Source organism: Chiloscyllium plagiosum, chromosome 34 (assembly GCF_004010195.1).
Source record: "Chiloscyllium plagiosum isolate BGI_BamShark_2017 chromosome 34, ASM401019v2, whole genome shotgun sequence".
Classification (NCBI taxonomy): Eukaryota; Metazoa; Chordata; class Chondrichthyes; order Orectolobiformes; family Hemiscylliidae; genus Chiloscyllium; species Chiloscyllium plagiosum.
In genome coordinates this window covers 16,785,614-16,810,158 of record NC_057743.1, presented here as the reverse complement: position 1 = coordinate 16,810,158, position 24,545 = coordinate 16,785,614, and the positions used below count along the sequence as shown (strand labels likewise).

The window sequence follows — 24,545 nt, the reverse complement described above, 5'->3', positions numbered from 1 at the left end:
GCAACATTTAAAAGGCATCTGAATGGGTACATGAATAGGTAGGGTTTGGAGGGATATGGGCCAGGTGCTGGCAGGTGGGACTAGATTGGGTTGGGGTATCTGGTCAGCATGGACGAGTTGGACAGAAGGGTCTGTTTCCATGCTGTACATCTCTATGACAGTTTCCTCGGTTTTATCCCGGTCCTTGGCAGCAGCCGACATCTTTCTGCTTGGTGTCATCCCACCGTCCAGACTAACCAAGTGTTGTCCCTCCCTTCTCAGCAACCGCAGGGCCCTTAGAGACAGACAGACAGACAGACAGACAGAGAGAGAGAGAAAGAAAGAAAGAAAGGAGAGAGAGAGAGAGATTTTTTTCTGCTGACTTCAGTTTACGTCCTCTCATCATTTTTTTTTTTAAAAGGGAGAATGTTTCCCTCATGTTTCCTCCCGTCAGGTTTTCCTCCTGTTTCTTTCCACGTGTGCTAACTCACTACAATTTGCTCTCTCCATTAAAAAAAGTTAAATTAATTTTCGTGTCAGCTGAAAGATAATGAACTATATTTTGTTTGGAAAAAAAGTCATCATGGGATAACTGGAGGAAAAAGCAACAGAAACGATAAGTGCAAACGCATGTTTTGACTTAACTCTCTGGAGAATGAGCTGAGGAAAAAAATTGTTGGGTTTGCAAAACGGAGCGGGTCAATGTTGAAGGAGAATCTTGCTGTTAGAGAACACAGCTCAGGCTTGCACATATGTTGTTCTTGTGTGTTCACAATCACAAACCTTTTTCCTCAGGGAGAATAAGTATCGGACAGCTTTTTTATAACAAGTGTAAGACTTAACTCTAACGTCATGTCTCATTAGAGTTTGAAGTTAAATATTTATTAAAGCATATTTGCATCTATATTCCTATTCAAATTTACAAAATGACACATTAAATGAATGAAGAATTGAATTTTCCTACTTCAATTGAAATGCATGTACAGGGACCATGAGATTTTGTTTGGATAATCCGAAATTCGGATAAACGAGGTTCTTCTGTAATTAGTTCTAGGCTGCTCAATTGAAATTAAAGCCAAGTAGTTGGGTGACACCTAGTGGTAGAACTCCACTTTTTAAAATGCGTACTGTGAACAGATAAATCTTATTGTAGAGTTAACAATCACACAACACAGGTTATAGTCCAACAAGTTTATTTGGAAGCACCAGCTTTCGGAGTGCTGCTCCTTCGTCAGGTAGCTGTGAGACAGGATCATAAGACAGAATTTATAGCAAAAGATTACAGCGTCATGCAACTGAAATGATATTATTGCATGACACTGTAATCTTTTGCTATAAATTCTGTGTCTTATGATCCTGTCCCACAGCTACCTGATGAAGGACTAGTGCTCCGAAAGCTAGTACTTCCAAATAAACCCTTTGGACTATAACCTGGTGTTGTGTGATTTTTAACTTTGTCCACCACAGTCCAAAACAGTCTCCTCCAAATTATTGTAAAGTCACTGGGTGTATGAGCCGCAGGGCACTCCTCGGGAAGACTACAAAGCTTTTTTGACATCAATGTGCTTGCAGTGATAGTAATGCACATTTTAGGTGATCTCTTTTAGTCAGCTGAATGGAGTGAACAAAGCAGTAACTAATAAATAGTTTGGTGAATGCAGGTCAAAATGATCATGTTTCAGGCATACTTATCCTCCTGGCACCAGTCTGGTAGATGTCTTGCTGAAACTTCCTTGAATGGGTGCAGAAATAGCCTGTCCTTTGTCAGTTCTGATTTGAGGCCATATGCCTCCCATTTTAATTTGGGAATATAGTTGCTTTGGTTATATTGGTTGTGGAGAAGAATGCTCTCTGTCACTGGAGGTTTGGGTTGAGGACAGACTGCAGTGACAATAAAGGCAGAGTCTTTTTCTCAAAATTATTTTAAAAATAGAACAATAGGAGATGGATCATTTACAATGCACAGTGTGCAAGTCCAAAACAGCTAGAGCATGACTCAAAACAGACACACACATCTACAAAAACACCCATCTCACATATAATCACAGATGTTTGAAATAAGGATGATGGTCATTCTGCCCATCAGACCTATGCGAAAGTGATTCAAAATTTCTCTTAATTCTGTATCTTTTCTTTTTTCTTCCAAAGCCCCCGCATCTCCCTGATTCCAAATATTTATCCAATTTTCCTTAAGGGATTCAGTAACTGCTACCTAATTTACTCTGTTGTAACAAATTGCATATCCCAACAGCACATTACATAAAAATAAATTCTTAAACTCCTTGGTCGCTATCTTCAATTAATACTCAAACCAGCAAAATAGTCTTTATTATCTCATGCATTCCCATAACCTTTATTAATTTTGATATTTTATCATGAACACTTTATGCTCTTATTTTACTATCCCTTCTCTAAAAGATCACCTAAAACTGCATCCAGCATTATTCGCACAAAGATCACAAAATATGCAGAGTTTATAAGTAAAAGACCTGACTTGGTTGAGGCACTCCCATCTCTTGGCACAAGTTCATTTCATTATGTACAGTTCCAGTCACCAAACTACCAAAAGGAGGTGGATGCTTTGGAAAGGGTACTGAAAATGGTTAACAGGATGTTGCCTGGTATGGGGGATTTTAGCTATGAAGAAAGGTTGGATAGATTGGGTTTGTTTTCACTCGAATGCAGGCGGTTGAGGAGTGACCTGACATAAGTTTATAAGATTGTGAATGGCACAAATACAGTGGAAAGTATGAGGCTTTTTCTCAGAGTGGAGGTCAATTACTAGGTTTTTGGGGTGGGGGTGGTTGAGTTTAAAAGAGATGCATAAGGAAAGTTTTCCACATAAAGAGAGTAGTGAATGCCTGGAACGTGCTGCCAGAGGTGGTGGTGGAAGCAAACACAATAAAGGCTTTCAATCAGATTCCCTACAGCGTGCAAACAGGCCCTTTGGCCTAACCAGTCCATACCGACCCTCCAAAGAGTAACCCACCCAGACCCATTTTCCCTCTGACTAATGCACCTAACACTAAGGGCAATTTAGCATGACCAATTCACCTAACCTGCACATCTTTGGACTGTGGGAGGAAACTGGAGCATCCGGAGGAAACCCACGCAGACACGGGGAGAATGTGCAAACTCCACACAGACAGTTGCCCGAGGCTGGAATTGAACCTGGGACCCTGGGTGCTGTGAGGCAGCAGTGCTAACCACTGAGTCACCAGGATGAATACATGAATAGTAAGGGAATAGAGGAATATGGATACTGTAAGTGAAGACAGTTTTAATATAGGTGGGCAAAATGTGTCAGCGCAGGCTTGGAGGGCCCAAGGGTCTGTTCCTGTGCTGTATTCTCCAACTCCATAATTTGCACACAAACTTCAAGGCTATCATGTCATTGCACTACTGAGGGAATGCGACAATGCTGAAGGTGGTGCTATCTGGATGTGACATCAAACTTCATCTGCCTGCTAAAGGAGAGGTTTCATGGCACTATTCTGAAGAACAGCAGGAGAATTATCCTTTTTATTACCTCCATTCAACAAAACAAAATCAGATTACCTGGTCATTACCACACTTGCTTGTTGGATCTTGCTGTGCACAAAATGATAGTAGCACTTTCAACATCATAGCATTGACATGACAGCTAATAAAATGCTTCTGGAAATGCTTTGGATGATAATGGTGATCACGGAAGGCACTATACAATTGCAGGTCCTCCTATTTGCTGTTGTACTCTACATATCTATTTTTAAAAACTCATATTGTCAACTTTCAGTCCACTGCTCATTCTGCCATCAACCTTTCTGCAATCCATGCAACTTCATTTCATTCTTGCCTGTCAACCAATTTTCTATATGTGCTGTAAGATCCTATGATTCTGTAGCAGTACAAAAAAAAGAGAACATGCACCCATGTATGAGCTTTTCTGCAGAGCAATAGATTTTGTCTCACACATCAGCCTCTTCTCCATAACCCCAAATACTAGTTCTCTTTATTGCCAATGGACTTTACAGAAGTTCATGTGAACTTCCATCTATACCACTGATTCAGGTAGTGTGTTCCTGTCAACTCTTAAAAAACCTCATTTCCCTATTAATTCTTTCAACAATTATGTGAAATCACAAACACGAGATTTTCTTTTATTGTTGCTAGTGCTCATGTTCACATGAAACATTGGGGTTTATAGTGGGTCCATTACAGCAGCTGGTGGATTAAGTTGAAAATAGATGGGTACTTTATTTATGCCCTTGGAAAGCATGGTAGACTACAATGTCAAACCTTGATGTACCAAATTTTGCAGTTACATACTTTACTTGCGGTTTTAATTACACCTGTAAAGAGAAACTGTGCATGTTAGAGGTTATTCAAATATACCTTCCATCCTAACACGTGCATATTTCACCCAAAATTCATGTTTTTATACTATACTGCTGCAAAACTTTTAGTACAGAATAGAACTCACCAATCAGTGCAAGATGTGCTGACAGTTTAGACACATTAGCTTTGGCAAGTTCATTTGTCTTCTTATTCAACACCAGAGACAGGGAGTGAACCTGAGAGGAAAACAAATTCAGTCCATAGGATAAGTGCAAAGATTTCCGAGCTATTGTCTTTGGAGACCACACTTGAATGTAGATGATGTTATTAATTTGATCAAAAAATCATTGTCTTCAACGAACATATTCAGTTTCTGATTAAGTTGTTAATTAGACACCTTTTCAAACAGACCCATCAAAATCAAGCAGGGCAGGGAACAATTAAAAAACAGAAAGCCTGGAAAACCCAAGCATGTCAAGATCCACATTTTCAGGACTTAGGGGGCTACAGGTTGTACACTACTGAAGTAGCAAATCAGTCAGAGCTAAAACTCTAAAGATATCACAACAAGTGATATAGAATTATACAATGTGACTGGGAAAAGCAGCCGGAAAGGACAAGTGTTATATCAACCTCAAACCTTGGTAAACATGACTGCAATGATTGCTAAGTCTTCTGAACAAATTAAAATCCCTGGCGTTTGTTTAACCCACTGGGGCATTTGCAACCTTTAAAATATTTTAGGAAACATTATGCAAGATGCAATGATTGGATCTGACACCACATTTATGGGTAGGATAGAATCTCAGATGCACTGTACCTGATCTTTCCCGACTCTGTGTGCTGTGGGTTATAAACAGATCTACAATAACTGAACTGCAAGCCTCAAGCTACAGAGCAGGAGGAGGATACTTTGAATGGAGCCCAGCCTCATTACTAACAGACCATTGTAAAGATATCAAGTTGATCGCACAATTGTCCCTTGCATCTAATACTACAAGGATACAAATGCAGGAATGACATTCTACAACACAATTTCTCTATTTGCATGAGCCCAGCATGAGAGAGCAGACATATCCAGAAATGTCAACAGATAGGAAATGTGTCTTGATCCAATTGCTACCCTGGCCTGTTCAAAATATGGAATTGTGTCAAGAAATTAAAATTTGGGGGTCAACATTCTTTTAATGTTTTATGCAGAATGCTTCTTCAAATAAACTACACTGTAAGTCTAACAAAGTGTAACATGCAAGAAACACTGCATGTCTGCGTATGCAACAGCCAGTTATATCCAAGAACCCTGCAAGAGGCTAAAGAAGAAATTGTCAGGGCCCTGACTGATACTTTTGCATCATTGTTAGCCATGGGTGAGGTCCTGGAAGACTAGAGGGTAGCAAATGTTGTGCCCTTACTCAAGAAAGGATGCAAAGAAAAATCTGGGAACTATAGACCAGTAAGCCTAACATCCGAGGTAGATAAGTATTTTTAGAAGATTATGAGAGATAAGATATATGTGCATTTGGAAAGATAGGGTTTGATTAGAAATAGTGCATGGGAGATCATGGCTCACAAATTTGTTAGAGTTCTGTGATGGAAGTGGAAGTGATTGCTGGTTCTCTTACTGAGATATTTGTTTCATCGATAGTCACAGGTGAGGTGCCAGAAGACTGGAGGTTGGCTAACGTGGTGCCACTGTTTAAGAAAGGTGGTAAGGCCAAGCCAGGGAACTATAGACCAGTGAGCCTGACATCGAAGGTGGGCAAGCTGTTGGAGGGAATCCTGAGGGACAGGGTGTACATGTATTTGGAAAGGCAAGGACTGATTAGGGATAGTCAACATGGCTTTGTGTGTGGGAAATCATGTCTCACAAACTTGATTGAGTTTTTTGAAGAAGTAACAAAGAGGATTAATGAGGGCAGAGCGGTAGATGTGATCTATATGGACTTCAGTAAGCCGTTCGACAAGGTTTCTCATGGGAAACTGATTAGCAAGGTTAGATATCATGGTAAACGGGGAGAACTAGCCATTTGGAAAGAGAACTGGCTCAAAGGTAGAAGACAGAGTGGAGGGTTGTTTTTCAGATTGGAGGTCTGTGATCAGTGGAGTGCCACACTGATCGGTGCTGGGTCCACTATTTTTCATCATTTAAATAAATTATTTGGATGTGAGCATAAGAGGTACAGTTAGTACGTTTGCAGATGACACCAAAAGTGGAGGTGTAGTGGACAGTGATTACAACAGGATCTTGATCAGATGGGCCAATGGGCTGAGAAGTGGCAGATGGAGTTTAATTTAGATAAATGGGAGGTGCTGCATTTTAGGAAAGCAAATCCGAGCAGGACTTATACACTTAATGGTAAGGTCCTCGGGGGTGTTGCTGAACAAAGAGACCTTGGAGTGCAGGTTCATAGCTCCTTGAAAGTGGAGTTGCACGTAGATAGGATTGTTTGGTATGCTTTCCTTTATTGGTCAGAGTATTGAATATAGGAGTTGGGAGGTCATGTTGCGGCTGTACAGGACACTGGTTCGGCCACTGTTGGAAAATTGTGTGCAATTCTAGTCTCCTTCTCAACGGAAAGATGTTGTGAAACTTGAAAGGGTTCAGAAAAGATTTACAAGGATATTGCCAGGGTTGGAGGATTTGAGCTATAGGAAGAGGTTGAATAGGCTAGGGCTGTTTTCCCTGCAGCATCAGAGGCTAAGGGGTGACCTTATAAAGGTTTATAAAATCGTGAGGGGCATGGATAGGATAAATAGACAACGTCTTTTCCCTGAGAGTCCAGAACTAGAGGGCATACGTTAGGGTGAGAGGGGAAAGACATAAAAGAGACCTAAGGGGCAACTTTTAACGCAGAAGGTCGTATGTGTATGGAACAAGCAGCCAGAGGAAGTGGTGGAGGTTAGTATAATTACAATATTTAAAAGGCATCTGGATGGGTCTACGAATAGGAAGGGTTTGGAGGGATATGGGCCGGGTGCTGGCAGGTGGGACTAGATTGGGTTGGGATATCTGGTCAGCATGGACAAATTGGACCAAAGGGTCTGTTTCCGTACATCTCTATTACTCTAAGTGACCAGGAAAGTTGAGGGAGACAGAGCAATAGTGTAGTCTATATGGATTTCAGTAAGGCCTTTGATAAGATTCCACTTGGTAGGCTCTTCTGGAAGGTTAGATCGCATGGAATCCTAGGGGTGCTCGCAAATTGGATACACAATTGGCTTTACAGTAAGAGCAGAGGGTAGTAGTGGAAGGATGCTTGTTGAATTGGAGACCTGTGATTAGTAGAGTGCCTCAGGACTCGGTGCTGGGCCCATTACTGTTAGTTATCCATATCAATGATTTGAATGAGAATGTACAAGGCATGATTAGTAAGTTTGCAAGTGACACTAAAATAGACGGTGTTATACACAATGAGGAAGATTATCAGAAATTGCAGCAGGATCTTGATCAGCTGGGGAAATGGGCCAAAAAATACAAATGGAGTTTAATATAGCTAAGTGTGAGGTCTTGCATTTTGGAAAGTCAAATCAAGGTAGGAGTTCCATGATAAATGGTTGGGCCTTAAGGAGTGTAATGGTACAGAGGGACCTTGGAGTTAGGTGCATGGTTCTCTTAGAGTCACAGGTAGACAGGGTAGTGAAGGTGGATTTTGGCACACTGCCCTTCATTAGTCAGGGCACTGAGTATGTTATGTTGGGAAGTTATGTTATACAGACATTGGTGAGGCTGCATTTGGAGTATTGTATTCAGTTTTGGTCACCTTGCTATAGGAAGGATGGTATTAATCGGAAAGAATGCAGAAGAAATTTACGAGGATGATCCCAGGAATCAAGGGTCTGAGTTATAGGGAGAAGTTGGACAAGCTAGGACATTTTTCTTTAGAGTGTAGGAGCCTGTTTGGGGGGGGGGGAAGAGAGAGAGAGAGAAGAGGAGGTGGAGGGAATCTTATAGAAGTGTTTAAGATCATGAGAGGCATGGATAGGATGAATGCATTCAATCTTTTTCACAGGGTGGGGAATCGAGGACTAGAGGATATCAGTATAAGGTTGGAGGGGAAAGAATAGAAGGGAACCTGAGGGGAAACTTTTGTTAATGCAGAGGATGGTATGCATGTGACATGAGCTGCCAGTGGAAGTGTTTAAGGCAGACACATTAACAACATTTAAAAGGCATTTGGACAAATACATGGGGAGGAAAGGTTTAGACTGATATGGTCCAAGTGCTGGAATGGACATTTTGGTCAGCATGGACCAGTTTGGGCCAAACGGCCTGTCTTTGTGCTCTAGGACTATGACGCTATAAGAATCCCTCTCAATTAGTTTCAGTACAATTCATGCCCATTTAAGAATTAAAATGCATAACAACCTTCAGATCCAACTTTGTGTTGACTGGTTCCTCCTGGCTTGCCTCAGATGGAGCACCTGATCCACTGGATGCTGGTTGATGTTGGAGTTCCTCCACTGGAGGTTTCAAGCCATGATTGTGAGCCGTTGAACCAATCCCAAAGAAATCCAAGATCATCACCCAGGTTTGAAGTGTGATCAACACATCTAAACAGTTGAAATCTACATCCACATTCCTGTTGATCTTGCTGTAACGTGTGGAAAATTCTGGATGCTTCTTATCCACTAGAAAAACATTAATATGCACTAATGAATCGTCAAAATTTGTTTTAGTACAGTGCAACTTGGAGCTTTTCAATGTTGGAGATGGTGGAGGGGTCAGAGGATAGTCTGTATCTTTGTCCATATTTTGCTTTCTTCGTGTAGAGATTGGCCTCTGGTAAAACTGGAAGACATTTTGTGCTTCTTCTATGTGAGCTGGAAGGGATCGGGGCATTTCAGGATATTCTATGTTGGAGACGGATGGACAAGACTGCGACAAGTATTCTTTTTGAGTGAAACTGGAAGGTTTTGGTGCTCCTCTAGACACCATTAGATGCTTATATTTTGAGTCTGGATTCTTTTCCAACAAATCCTCCATCAGCAGCGACCGCAGAGTGATCTGAATGGCGAGTGTATGAGGCTGGTCTTTACTGAACTCAACTTCAAAGTCTTGAAACTTTAAACTAACCAGTCCTTGCGATTCCAGAGTGAGATCGCCACACAGCTGAACCTGCAGCTCAGAGATGCAGAAATTAGCATGAATTTGAGTGAATGATCTTGACTCTGGAATTGGAAAATCAACTGGAGTTGATGGATAGCTCACTTGGCCAAAAAGCCCACTCCCTTTCCACTCTCGTTGGAGATCAGAGAATTTTGGACTTCTCATAGTAGTAGTAGTATTGAGAGGTTCTGGCGTGGCAGTGGTTGAGCTATGTGGAGTTTTAGTGAGATCCTCACTGTATGTCAGGTTGTCCAGTGTCTGTAAGACCTGTTCATAAACATGTTTTGCTAACATCACCTGCATAACAAAGAAACAATTACACAATATTGCATTAGTCCGCAAATTTGACTCCTCTGCTGTTACAGCATATTACACTCAAATCAATAGGATTGCCTGACAAACCATCATCAATATGAAATATTAACCACCATCTGCCTCTTTCCAGAGATGCTGTCTGACTTGCTGAATGCTTCCAGCAGTTTCTGTCCCAATTTATGATGCTTTTTAGGTATCCACAACTGGGTGGTTGGGGTGGAAGAGTAGAATTGGTGAGGGTATTGGCAACAAGCATGAGTAGATGATCTTTTTGTCAATTCCATTGCTTTTTAGAATCACAGAATTCCTACAGTGCGGAAGCAGACCATTTGACCCATTGAGTCCATACTACCATTCCAAAGAGCATCCCATCCGGATCAACCTCCCTACCCTATCCCTGTAAACCTAATCCATTTACCCTGCACACTCCAGGGCAATTTAGCATTGCCAATCCACCTGCACATCTTTGGACTGGGGCGGAAACCAGAGCACCTGGAAAAAAAAAACCATGCAGACACAGGGAGAATGTGCAAACTCCACCCAAGGTTGGAATTGAACCTGGGTTCCTGGCACTGAGAGACAGCGGCTCTAATCACTGAGCCATTGTGCTGGCATTCATTTCGAACATACAGCAATTAATAAGGTCTGTTAAGAAGTAAGCAGGAGTCTAAGCTAGCTTTAGTTTAAATGACTGGCCAGATTCCAGCTGAAAAGACAGCCCTGAAACAGATAATTTTTTTCAGGTTGCTATATTATTTTCTTTCAGGAGAAAATAAAACTGTTAGATAAAGGTAGAATTTGATTATGGATGGTACTCTGAAAATCACTTACTATTTGTAATTAAAACATAATAAGAATTCTGTTGTTTCATTCACTCTCTCAAACCACATAGAACAAGTTTCAATAGGGCAAGTACAAAAACAAATTCAAAATGCAAGGTATTATTGCTAAGACCCTGAATTATATTATAGTGTGATGTCTGGCAGCACAGACACACACACACTGAATGCAAGCCATGATAACTAGTAAAGGGAACAATTACTGACAATTGACTTAAGAGCATAAAAGAGGAATACACAGGAAATAATAGTTTAGAACTGAGGGGGACTCCACATAATTAGAAAACTTATTACAAATATAATCTGCAGAAACTAGAATGACCCTGCTCCTTTACCTTAAGAGGATTGACAAACTTTCCCTCAATCTTCATCTTACTGGTGGTCTCAAAGGAATCTGAAGAATTTTCAGCTAGGAAAGACAAACCTGGACTTGAGTCAACTGGAATTTTCTCTAAGACAAACTGGATTGTGGTGTCATTCAAAATATGAAAGGCTGGAAACAGAAATCAAGAATATGAATGTGGTACAACTCTACCAAATAAGACAACAGTCTTTAACTAGAACTAGGTACACATGAGCACCAACTGGCATTAAACAATTACTTCAATGTTCTCTCAATGTTCTCTCCGCATTCCCACTGAGGTGAGACACTCTGCTCTGCCCAGATAAGTGACCATTCCAAACTTCAAAGACAATGAATGTCCGTCAGGAAAGGCTCACAGACACATCAGCCTGAGTCCACTCTCAATATACATGCACATACACACATCTCACATATACTCACGCGCACACACAAAAACCCAAAGCACCTTCTTTGGCTCTAAGATTCATACCGACAGTGTGCAGTGCACTGTTTGACTAAGCCACCAGGAAACTGGGACTTCACTTGGATTTGGCTTGCATAAAACAAAAATGGTATGTACCAGGCCAATTTGCAGGCAGAGCCCCGGAGACGGGAGCAGAACAAGCAGAATCCTGGAGCAGGGAGCGGAGTAAGTGGAGTACACGGGGTAATCAGAGTCCTGGAGATGGAAGCAGAACCAGCATGGGCTGAGTCCCAAAGCGTGGAGCAGGGTGAGAGGGCAGAGTTTCAGAGATGGGAGCAAAGCCAGCATGGGCCAAGTCCTAGAGTGGGGAGCATAGTAAGCGGAGCCAGCATGGGCCGAGTCCCGGAGCGGGGAGCAGAGCCCAGCATGGACCGAGTCCCGGAGCGGGGAGCAGAGCCCAGCATGGACCGAGTCGCGGAGTGGGGAGCAGAGCCCAGCATGGACCGAGTCCCGGAGTGGGGAGCAGAGCCCAGCATGGACCAAGTCCCGGAGTGGGGAGCAGAGCCCAGCATGGACCAAGTCCCGGAGTGGGGAGCAGAGCCCAGCATGGACCAAGTCCCGGAGTGGGGAGCAGAGCCCAACATGGACGAAGTCCCAGAGTGGGGAGCAGAGCCCAGCATGGACCAAGTCCCGGAGTGAGGAGCAGAGCCCGACATGGACCAAGTCCCGGAGTGAGGAGCAGAGCCCGACATGGACCAAGTCCCGGATTGAGGAGCAGAGCCCGGCATGGACCAAGTCCCGGAGTGAGGAGCAGAGCCCGACATGGACCAAGTCCCGGAGTGAGGAGCAGAGCCCTGCATGGACCAAGTCCCGGAGTGAGGAGCAGAGCCCAGCATGGACCAAGTCCCGGAGTGAGAAGCAGAGCCCTGCATGGACCAAGTCATGGAGTGAGGAACAGAGCCCAGCATGGACCCAGTCCCGGAGTGAGGAGCAGAGCCCGGCATGGACCAAGTCCAGGAGTGAGGAACAGAGCCCGGCATGGACCAAGTCCCGGAGTGAGAAGCAGAGCCCTGCATGGACCAAGTCCCGGAGTGAGGAACAGAGCCCGGCATGGACCAAGTCCCGGAGTGAGGAACAGAGCCCGGCATGGACCAAGTCCCGGAGTGAGGAGCAGAGCCCTGCATGGACCAAGTCCCGGAGTGAGGAGCAGAGCCCGGCATGGACCAAGTCCCGGAGTGAGGAACAGAGCCCGGCATGGACCAAGTCCCGGAGTGAGGAGCAGAGCCCTGCATGGACCAAGTCCAGGAGTGAGGAACAGAGCCCGGCATGGACCAAGTCCCGGAGTGAGGAGCAGAGCCCTGCATGGACCAAGTCCCGGAGTGAGGAACAGAGCCCGGCATGGACCAAGTCCCGGAGTGAGGAACAGAGCCCGGCATGGACCAAGTCCCGGAGTGAGGAGCAGAGCCCTGCATGGACCAAGTCCCGGAGTGAGGAGCAGAGCCCAGCATGGACCAAGTCCCGGAGTGAGGAGCAGAGCAAGCAGAGTCCTGGAGCAGATAGCGGAGTAAGCAGAGTCCAGGAGCGAGGAGCAGAGCCAGCCCTGGAGGGAGGCCAGCATGTGGAGGCAGTGTTCTGACGCCCAGTGGGCACGAAATCATGTTGGAAAAGGACTAGAACTACAGTACATCATAGTCACATTTTATTATCATTCTGCACTATTTTAAACTCTATATTCCCGTGCTAATTTTCTTTTCACTACTGCAATTCTGTGACAACACTTATGTACCTAAGATGGTGTCGAGAGGCAACATTACAAACTTGCACTGCACTCATTCAAGTGCATGTGACAATAAAGGCTATTGTATTCTGTGAACTGACCTTGACCCTTCTGCACGGAATTAAAGAAATCTTGCCGCGTGAAATGTAGTTCTTCCTGGCTGGAGACACTGGCAGCACCTGAACCTGGCCGAGATGACTCATTGGTATCTGGCTTGCAGCTGCGTACATTGTTATTCAGGGAATACAGTTTAATGTCTTTAATTTCGACCTGCAACCGGTTTCTTCCAGAATCATCCTCACCCGTCACAAAGTTCTGGATTGAAGTCCGGCCCAAGTGTCCAACCAACAACTCAGAGCTTCCAGGTTTTCGTGGGACTGTGACTACTGGCGACTCGATATTGATGTTCAAGATTAATTTTACCGGGTTCTGCTGAGGAGAATCCATCCCACCGTCTACATCATCTTCAAGTTCAAAACCAAATGTGTCCCGCGCCTTCCGTGGTTTCTCGAAAAGTAAAACCATCTCACTGTACTCTGCTGTTTTGTTCACCAGAACAGTAGAAACTTTGGATGCTGCACTCTTCAACATGTTTTGGAAGTTATCTTCGAGTTCATCCATAGATAAGGTGAGTTCTTTAAGAATTTTGGGGGAATGGTTATAATGTAACGACGCCATGTGCAGATTCAGCAAAAACTCTTCCTTTGACTGTTCGACAAATTTAAAGCTCAGTGCTTCACTGTGGTTCATCTCAATTTCAGGTCTCATGAAAATAGACTGAAAGAAACCAAAGTCACTTACTGCTTCATATGCTTCTGTATTTCCAATGCTCACCACAAAATGGTTCTTTATTTCATCCTGAGTCAAATCCACCAGTTGAAGACAGCCAAGAGATCCATGCATTTCAAATCGGCTGCCCATGGAAACATTTACCTTTGTGCCATTAATACTAGCTGTAGCGATTTTTCTCCCCAATTTCTCCCCACTTGCAAGCCCAACCGTTCGGAGGAGCAGTACATTGAGTCGATGAATTTCTACTGCCACCTGCGTGTTCTGATCATAAGTAGACTGAATAGATTCTCGGTCCTCAAAACTCATTGCTGGATCTACATGTGACGGCTGTGGACTTGCATCATCTTTGCCTTTTGGAAAGGATTTCTGCAGGAAGCCAATCAGTTCCACCATGGTTTCAGGATTAAGGATGATGTCCAGGTTATTAACTTGCAATGACATGACCTGTAAAGAGCTATCCAAGTTCATAGATGGGCAGTCGGAGCTCACAAATTGATATTCCAGTTTAATTAGGACATCCTGGTCCTGAGCAGGACAGGATGCAGTTACTTGCTCTTCCAACGCTGAAGAGTTACTCAATGTGGTTTTTTTATCCAGTGAGGTCCCATTGACTGATGTAGTGACAGATGAGTGAGGAGAGACGGGGGATTGGGCCCCACTATCTCGAAGGCTGCCAGTGGGAACATCAAAACTCAAGTTTTTGTGTGAAGCCATCAGCAAGTCAAAGTCCGAACCATAGGTTTGGACAGTGTCCACCAACAACAATCCATGTACAGTAAGTGTCACTTCACTGTCGTAGGGCCTCTTCACAAAGTTGGAGTTGATGCCAAAAACTTTCAAGACAGAAATGTACCGTCCACAACTCTCAACTCCCAGCTGCATGTAATTGACTTTGAACTCTGCTAGAAGTAGCTTGGACTCAACCAATACCTCACGTGTATGCTGCTCAAGTGACATCACGCTCTGTGTCAAGCTCATCTTTGAATCCAGCAGCTTCCCTCGGCTATCCACTTTCTTAAAGATTTTCTCTCGTCGCAGAGATTGCTGCTCACCTGATTTCTGCTGCACCTCAGAAGCAGTCACCCTCAACAAAAAATTGCGCAATGCTGTGATTTTATCTTCATTCACATGTATTTTCAGCTCAGGCAACGTCCCAGACAGCATCGCACCAGGACGATTTGGATCAGAGGTGTACATTAACCGCCGTTCTAGCTGCAATAGCACATTAAATTTCTCAACAACATGTGTTGGTCCAACTTCGCTGTCCTGAATGTGCTTCCAATTGTCCATGACTCGTCCAACCATGATCTGCATGTCCATGAAGGACAGAGAGTATTTCTCATAAAGCTTGTTGTTGATAAAATGTTGCTGCAGTTGCTCTTCAGTAAATCCTAAAGTCAGAAACTCTGGGGTCTTTATTCCGGGATCAGAGCTCGGCTCTGGAGGAGGGGTGTTGGGTGGCGTGGCTAGTGGTGTCTTGTACTCATCATCACTGATTTCTTCATCTTGGACTGAAAATCCTCCATTGGCTCTACCTTTTGGCTCATCTGTAAATACAAAGAATGGAATTAAGAGGACATTGGGAAATTTTAAATTAGAGCTAAAAATACTACAAATGAACAGCTACAGCAGATGATTATCTCAAAAAAAGACAGGCTAACATTTCAAGTTTAATTTTCTTTAATTTAAATGTTAACCTATGTTTTGGATGGTAGCCAGCTTAGATTTTCATAGCAATTATTTTCTTGGTAAACCTACCAGTGCCTATATATTTAATGGAAAACCAAGATTAAAAACATGCTCTCTCCCTACCCAATCAAATGCATAATGGGCACTTTATTTAGCAGATTCAGGCACTCATTTGGATGGGTTTCCCAAAAAGAAGTGACACAGGGCCGTCACCAGCTCTCCTTGCAGCAGGAAAGACCCATCTCCTTATATACCAGAATGGTTTGACCCACAGCCCATTAACGGTTATATGAAAGCAATGAAGTTGATCTAGTGGATAGCTAGTAACCTGTTAAACTGAGCACTCATACGCATAATATCATTAAGAACTCCAAGTGACTCTTACTAGGAGCGACATTGATAACTGACTGAAGAAAGCTTACCTCCAAAATTTGTAAGCAGAATTCGACCCAAATCCACAACAATCAGTACAGAATCTGGAGATTTGAAATCATCTGGAAAAATCACCTGAGGAGCGGAGATGTCCAATTTCATCATCCAGCGTTTGTCATTTTCCTACCAAAAACAAAAATTTCCATTAAGATCTTTAGATAACATTGTTATGTGCTAATTCTTCCTGGCGAAAACTCCGACTGACCATTTGATTATTAAATATCTTTGAATTTTCCGTTATTAATGTAGTACCCGCTTCTTTATATGATCTTCCATGGCACAAGTAAAATAATCAATCTCTGAGTTGCTCCTAAGTCGCACATTACACAGTATTGATCTTTCTGCACATATCATTGTGAGGAAAGTACCCTGTAATCATAGTTTGTGTCAATCTACATTCACTCCCAAGTCAGAGATTTGCTGAATGAGGCCAGACAACCCTCAGTAATATTAAACTCAATTCAGTGGTTCCACTTTCAAGTGAAATTCTTATTAACCCAATTTTATAAGATCAGTTCTATAACAATTCTGCTATCCCTACCCAGAATTTACTGCTTTCAAGAATAGCTCTAAATCCAATTTAATGGAAACCAGTACATTGTCACAGAGGGGACAATGCTTTCATAGAATCCCTACAGTATGACAGCAGGCTATTCAGCCTATCGAGTCCATACCACCATTCTGAACATTCCACCCAGACCCAGACACATATATATACACTCTATCCCTGCAATCCCACATTTCCCATGGCTAATCCTCCTGGCCTGCGTATCCCTGAATACTATGGGCAATTTAGCATGGCCTATCCACCTAACCTGCACATCTTTGAACTGTGGCAGGAAAGTCGAACACCCAGTGGAAACCCATGCAGACACAGGGAGAATGTGCAAACTCCACACAGACACAGTCACCTGAGGGTGGGATGAAACTTCTGGTCTCTGGTGCTGTGAGGCAGCAGTGCTAACCACTGAGACACCGTGTTGGCTATGTTGGTTATTTACTATAACTATGGTGGATAAAGTTCATTCTATCTTTCCTCCTCCATTCTGAATAAGTATCCCAAACTTGACACAAGTTATGAATGTACGGTGAATTTAATAATCGTCCAACAGCCATTCTTCTCACAGAAAATAGGTAATTGATTAAAACTTTATCCATCACAGGAAGATCTTGCATTTCAAGATCAAAAATTTTAACATTGTGGTGCATTACATCCAGTCAAAAATATGGGAAAGGCTTTCTTCACAGAATGCTCATTTTCAGTCGGCAACTTAGGTGGCATTCCTAAAAAGGTCAAACTGTGCTTAATGCTTTGATATCTGACAGCAAAGAATTGAAATACAGAACAAGTTTGGATGAATAACACAGTTTAGCAATTTTGGAACAGAATATGGCATGACAAGAATTGAAAACGCACTGGACCATTAAACAAGATTTATCAATTGCATGATTTATCATCTAGGAATTTAATTGATAAAAAATGTGTTGGATCATTAATTCTGAATAGCCACTGAATAGACAATTTGCTAACCAACTCGTCAAATAATAAAATTTATCCCTTAATTTCAGAAGTAGTATGAAAGAATTTGTGAGATGGTCTATTTGTAATTGAGGTTCAGCAAAAATGGAAAAATTGCTTAAATTATACATTGCCATTAAGAATTAGTGCAGCCCTCTTGTGGCACAATGGTAGTGTCCCTACTCCTGGTCCGAGAGGCCTGGGTTCAAGTTCCACTTGCACCATAAATGTGTAACAACATCTCTGGTCAGAAAAATAGGTTAACTAAAAAAATTACTGCAGCAAATTTTAGAAAATGCAGAATGCAACTTACAATGAATTCGCCCACCAGTAGCTGGTCAATGGTTTGTCTGATTTCAGCCTTTGTTTGCATTTTCAGTTTGTTGTACTGCCGTCTTGCAGCTTCTGCTACCCGTAGTTCGAGTTCTGACTGGTAACCAAAGCCTACCAAAGTATGGAAAAGAAAATCCATAACTTAACTATAAAATGTATCAGTTTGCAAGCTCCAGATCCTAATTATCAAACTAAGAAAATAAAAAAAATGCAGTGTGATTTGTACAAAAAGGAAAATAAACATATGGATGAGCTTTTTTCGAAGCAAACCCTATTTGTGAATTGTCAGAATATCTTGCCCTTTGACAGGCAATCTAAATTATTAGTTTTGTAGTCCACGTTGTAGGAGAACACTAAATATTCTAGCTTCTTTTACCTTACTCAACACTCTCCCTTATTCCCAAGCAATGTAAGCACAGGCAGTAGACATAAGAATATTACCATACCAAGGACAAAGCCTGGGAAAAAATATCTGAACAAGTTAAAATATAGTTTATTGTTTCAATATTTTCATCCTTCCTCTCAGTATCAACTTCTCACTGCAATATTATTCTCGAGGTGCTGGAAACCGTATTGGGCTTTACCCAATTAGGCATTAAAAATGACAAACTTTGTTAACAAGTTATGATGAAAGATAGCTGTAACAACAACAACTTTAGTTACTTAGCACCTTCAATGTAAACCTCGAGAAGTGAGAGAAATTACTATGTATGAAAGGAAATATTAGGAGGTAAAATAAAGACATTGGTTGAAGAAGTGGGATTTAAGCACTTAATGGAGGGAGTTTCACAACATAGGCTCCCCCCCAACAGCTACAGACATAGCCAATAACGAGTGATGTCAGGAATTAGAGACCAGAGTTAAAATAACATAGGGAGCTGTAGATTTAAATCATATTACTTAATAGGTATAAAGGGAACAAATGCAAATTTTAAGTCCGAAGCACTGGCTTTGTTTGGTTTCTAGTCTTCCAATGAGAGCAGGATAATAGATGATTGAGAGTTGATGTGAGACAGAATACTGCCACACAGGATTGAGCAAGCTCAAGTTTATACAGGATGAGATGCTAAGGTGGAGAGCTTGTACTAATGAGTCTGCCAATGGCAAGTCCTTAATGAAAAGCTCAGCAGCAGATGGTCTGAGGCAAGGGAGGATGATGGTAAATGTTACATCGAAGGAAATACGTGATCTTTGTCTCAGCCAGAGATAGGATTTGAAATTGAACAGCTGAAGTTGTTTCCAGTCTAGTTTAGCATGAGAATATGCTGGGAAGACGGATGAAGTTGACTAAAGCATTCAATGTTTATGTCTGGAGCCAACAATACAAGTGTTCATCATAACCATTAAATCAATTATAATAGAGAAATTACGGTTAATGCAAAATTATACATCAGACTGCAGTTTTACAAAATGACAGTTCAGAGTGATGGAGTGGAGAGCTGGATTGTCAGGTTGTATGCTTTTTGTAGCTATGCCTCACTGTGAAATTAGGAAATTTGGCTGACTTTCTCCCTTCCCCAGCTGTAACCAACTAAAGTGCACAATTACAAATGCAAGTTGTGATTCATCGAAGATGTGGATAAATGGGTAAAAATTATCTATTGCCTATTGGGAAATAATATTGAATTTACTTCATTCTTTTTTCCTGACCTGAGGTATGCACTTTGCCCTTGTAGAAGAAATCTGCGACTTTCTTGATAACTAGAGGGTTGTAGATGATATTAAGAGGCCGACTGCTAACTTCCAATCTCCTCTCATAGTTACTGCGAATCGGATTTTTCTCGTAAATCATTTCAAACACAGGTGGCATCTTACATAGTGAGCCAAAAGCTGTAAAATAGAAGCAGCAATATTTATACATTTCTTTAAAAAAAAAGACTATTCCTTGGGCAATAGTTCGCTCACAATTTTCCCCAGCACTGGTGCTATCCCTTCATCACGGAAATTCAGTTCAATAGAACATGCTGTACTGAATCACAAAGTACAAATTCAAAGCACAAAGAAAATCCTTAAAAGCTCCATTATCCAGACATTCTTAACGCTCCTCTCTCCAAACATAATTTGTGAGAAGTTAAAAAGATAAAAAAGCAATGGAATTTTTAGTTTAAATACATTTAGATCAGTCATATTGTATTTACTTCATAAACTGATCTTCTCTCCTTAACATTCCCTCATAACAATTAAAGACAGGACACATGTCAGAAAACTATTTCTGAGACTAACGTTAAATAAGCCATTTCCGGTGCCTAATTCTTGACTGTAAGTGGCCTTTACCTATGTTTCTTCGTCATAAAAAGAAAAATAAATATTCCAGCATAACGCCTCATCTGGATACATACCTGTTGCTTCCGAAAATGTGGAGCGTAATCCCAATGTTTGAGATAAGCTTGCAGGATCTTTTTCCTGAAACAGAAAGGATTCACACAGATTAAATTCTTTACATAGCTAACTGTTCTCATTGCAAATCTATGATTCCGCTCAGATAGATCAATAGGAGTTAATATAAATCAAGCTAATTGCATCTTGCAGACAGAGTGTCATTTTTCTGGGAGAGGTAAGTGCAATAACAATGGAATACAGAGGGAGAGATCCCACAAAGTTATTATATATACATAAGAATATTTTCAATTGTTGTTGTAAAAGCTGACTCTAGCCTATCATTCTATAACATCAACTAATTGAGTTCCTGGACCTGAATCCAACAACTACACACCCACTTTATGCAGCTGAAACCCATGCTCCAATTGTGATATTTGTCTGGAAGCGTAAACAAAGCAATGCAGATGATAAAATGAACATTTCCTGGGTCAAATGTATATAACAAAGTCCTTATGAACATTTTTAATCAGCTACATCATGAGCCTATCATTGCAAAGATTATATATAACATTAATATTCATGTACATGGTAACTTCAACATAATTTAGCATTCCAAGATTGTTCATAAAGGGGACTCAAACACCGCATTACTAGGGAGGAGAAAATAAGAGTTAGCCAAAGATATTCTTAAAAATATAAGAATACTCAGGTTTTTGAAAGTGGGCTAGGATGCAGCAGAGAAGGATGTAAGATTAGAATTTCAGATAGTGGATTCAAGATAATCAAAGATCCTATCATTGTTGAGAGGGAGAAGAAACTTTGGAATAGAGGGACCTGGAGTATATGTGCACAAATTAGTTGAGAAAGCAATTCAAAAACCGAACAGGGTCCTGAGCTTTATAAATACAGGCATAGACTACAACACTAAGGAAGCAATGATACTCAGGTTTATCTCAATTACAGAATTGTACCAGTTCCAATACCATTATGTACACAACTTGAAGCGACATGAAGGCAATTTTATGACTGGGGAGTGGAATTAGTAGTGGTAGCAGTGGCAGGGAGAACTACAGTGGTAGTGTCCCTGCTTTTGAACAAGACGTTCTGGGTTGGAGTCCAATTCCAGGACTTGATGATCATAGATCACATTTATGACATGGCCAAACAGGTTAATAATCAAATTGCTAGTCCTTCCAACACAGGAAATAGGAGCGGTAGAGAGTCTCCTTGTCAGCAAACCTTGATATTGGAGTGACATCCCTAAAGTTGTAATGTCTGGTGACAAGGTTCCTTGAAACAGGTTATCATTACTTTGTCTTCATCATACTCCATTAAGTGTGAGAAGAGAAAAGAAGGTGGTGACAATGGAGTGGGTGGAGAAAAGATTTTCAAGAATGGTTCCAAGAATGGGAGACTTCACTTAAGAGCATAGAAGAGCGTAGAAGCTACAATTGTTCTTAAAGAAGGTTAAGATGAAATTTGATTGGAAAATCATGAGTTATTTGCACGGTGGAGATTGGGAGAGCTGCTTCCATTGGCTGAATAGTCAAGAACCAGACATCATTGAGTTAAGGAAAATAGAAAAAAGAAATAAAGGTGACTAGCTGAAAATCTCTTTTTATGTAGGGCGTAGCTTGGATCCAGAATACACCTTTCATGAGTGTGCTGCAGGTAAATTCAACTGCAGCTTTCATTAAGGAATTGGATAACTATGAGAGAAAATAATTGTCAGCCTACAGAAAAAATACAGGGAAATTATAGACTCAAACATAACTGACGTGCGTTGACACCTACCGGTTTGGGTGAAACTAGGACAGGGAATAAGGATCCTTGTGTTGCCAAGTCTCGCAAGAACAGGCCTCCCAGTTGCATGGAGAACAAAGATGATTCTGTGCGAGGGGAAGACTCCACCCCAATTTTCACTCCTGAAAGGTTTAAAGAATACATTCTAATAGTTTTCTCCCATCCCAGAATAATAGAATGTTTTAGAATTGCACGCCGCTGCACTTTCAGAACAGTTTCCTCAAATCAAAATGGTCAAGATGGTTGGCTGACATCCCAAAATATTATCCATTCTCTTTTCTCCAAGTTATCTATTCTGAGCTAATAAAGTTTGCTCTAGTTTCTAAAGGTTATCATACTGAAAAATGAAAAGGAATAAAGATTTATTCTTAACAAGGGAAGGTTCCAGGGACTGGAGTATCAAAATACTTAATAATGACAAATGGAAAGCTGCAAGTCTGACCTCCCAATCATAGGTAAGCCACAAAATTTATCAAATAGGAGACAGGAATCAGAAAACTTTCCCTTTCTTTTCTTTCCTGCATCTCTCAGCTATATACGAACAAGGAACAAGAGAAGGCCACTCGGCCCTTTGAGCATGCTCCACCGTTCAATAGGATTATGGCATATCTGATTTTAACTCAACTCTACATTATTGCATCTCACCTGTAGTCTTTTATTTCCTTGGTAACCAAGTATCTATCCACCTCTGCCTTAAAAATACTTAATATTCTGCATCCACTGCCTTTTAATGAAGGAAATTCCAAAGACACAGAAAAATGGTTCCTTATCTGCTTTAAATGAATGCCCCGATTTTTAAAATATGACCAAGATAATCAGGGTAGCTTTGGGGCAAATTCCTTTAACACAATTGGTTAGGTTATTAGAATATCAATTAGTGACTACTGGCCTGTTTTCCAAGTTAAGTGATATTCATATAGTCAGCGATATTTTAACGGAAGTATCACTTACCTACAATTGCCTGCCTTTTCTACTACCATCACCAAGGTTTAAAATCTAGACTCGAGATCACATAAGCATCACTAATATTTTATCCTTTAATTTTTCTTCCTTTTAGTGACATTGTTAGTGCGTCCCTGCATTAGGAGAGTTGATCCTTCATCAAGGATTCACAATAAATAAATAACTGAAATGGCTCCAGGGTATCATCACAACCCAAGCAACTGCATAAACTACCTGAAAATTCCAAGTCCACAAAGGCTGTCTCTGTCTCATCAAGGTCTGTATCTTTTCCACGTTTGAGCAAGCTGACAGTTGCCCTTTGTAGCAGGAAGTTTAGTTTGATAAACACATGGTCTCTCCTTGTGAATGTGTTCATGGTCGATGTGTCAGTCATAGTGTCAAAGATTTCATCAGCAGCTAGAAAACAAAAGTTATCCATGGAATGTTTCAAGAAACTACACAGCATGACCAGATAATTGGTTATATGTTATCTTATAGATGCAATATCCCAGTCTGATGGTCAACCAAGTACAAAGTGTTTACAATTTGTAATCATCAATAATATATTACGAATTCCAAGTGGCCATGAGCACTGCTGAGAGAGACCCGGTCACACTAAAGCATGATGTCAGGACACATTTGCACACTGTACCATGAAAGAAAGTTGACTGGTCAGAAATTTAACAAAAAATATAAAGGTTGTAGTTGGGCTGCAGTGAGGGATCTGGAGCCTAAGATTCATTTTTAAATTACCTGAGCAACATCTACCTTCTGTTGTAAATAAAAAAGCAGCAAGTTGACATTCAAGAATTTTCCAGATATAGTAACAGAAATTGCAAGGATATCATGTGCCACTTTTCAGAAGGGCTGTGGTTAATTTTAGACATTTTGTAAAATGTTGAAACATACTAATACTTCAGAAATGTCCGCTGCAGCAGAATATCTTTCACCGAATTCATTCCTGGAAAAAGTCATGTTTTCTCAACTCGGTACCAATTTAAATGGTTATTAATTGTGCCATCCAGTTATGCACTGAAATAACTTAATTGCTGCATTCAAATAACTTAATAATTTTATTACTTAACTTTGAGACCAGTATCAGAATCAGTGCATTAACAAAGGCTCAAAATTAAGAAATACAAAATAAAATTGAACAGTAGCAATTGTCACTATATAAATGGTGACAGATGCCCAGTGACAATAAACAGGATATTACAATCACTAATCAAGTTTTAGGATGGATAGATAGATGCCGTGCCCCAGTTGGTTTGCTGATAAATGCAACAATAGGCAGAAAAATGATCTTGAATTCAATCTTGGTTCTGAACTCAGCCATTCTCACCTGGGTTACTAATAAAGGATACCACGTTTAGCCTCATTAATCTGGAAAAGATCCTTAATCATGGACTACCTAGTGACAGCTCCTGAAAAATGTACAACCACAGATGTCAGGTGAAGGAGCTGCCTGAGCTCAGCTGCATGTTTAATGTAAACTGCGTGATTTATGTATTATTTAAAAATATAATTTATGGCAGGTTTAGGTTCGTCAATTCTGGGTTAGATTAGATTAGATTACTTACAGTGTGGAAACAGGCCCTTCGGCCCAACAAGTCCA

General features: G+C 41.2%; 1 protein-coding gene across 6 annotated transcripts in view; it reads right to left on the bottom strand.

Moving 5' to 3' along the window:
• vps13d (vacuolar protein sorting 13 homolog D) overlaps window positions 1-24,545 on the bottom strand; it is a 297,670-nt gene that overhangs the window by 234,356 nt on the left and 38,769 nt on the right. For all 6 annotated transcript variants that reach the window (XM_043675645.1, XM_043675640.1, XM_043675641.1 and 3 more), the window contains exons 12-21: window positions 23,165-23,347; window positions 21,980-22,110; window positions 20,206-20,269; window positions 19,517-19,696; window positions 17,847-17,977; window positions 16,005-16,137; window positions 13,203-15,440; window positions 10,893-11,050; window positions 8,663-9,700; window positions 4,442-4,532 (exon numbers count right to left, since the gene is read on the bottom strand). In XM_043675645.1, the coding sequence (XP_043531580.1) occupies window positions 4,442-4,532; window positions 8,663-9,700; window positions 10,893-11,050; window positions 13,203-15,440; window positions 16,005-16,137; window positions 17,847-17,977; window positions 19,517-19,696; window positions 20,206-20,269; window positions 21,980-22,110; window positions 23,165-23,347 (4,347 nt within the window). The remainder of the gene's footprint in view (window positions 1-4,441; window positions 4,533-8,662; window positions 9,701-10,892; window positions 11,051-13,202; window positions 15,441-16,004; window positions 16,138-17,846; window positions 17,978-19,516; window positions 19,697-20,205; window positions 20,270-21,979; window positions 22,111-23,164; window positions 23,348-24,545) is intronic.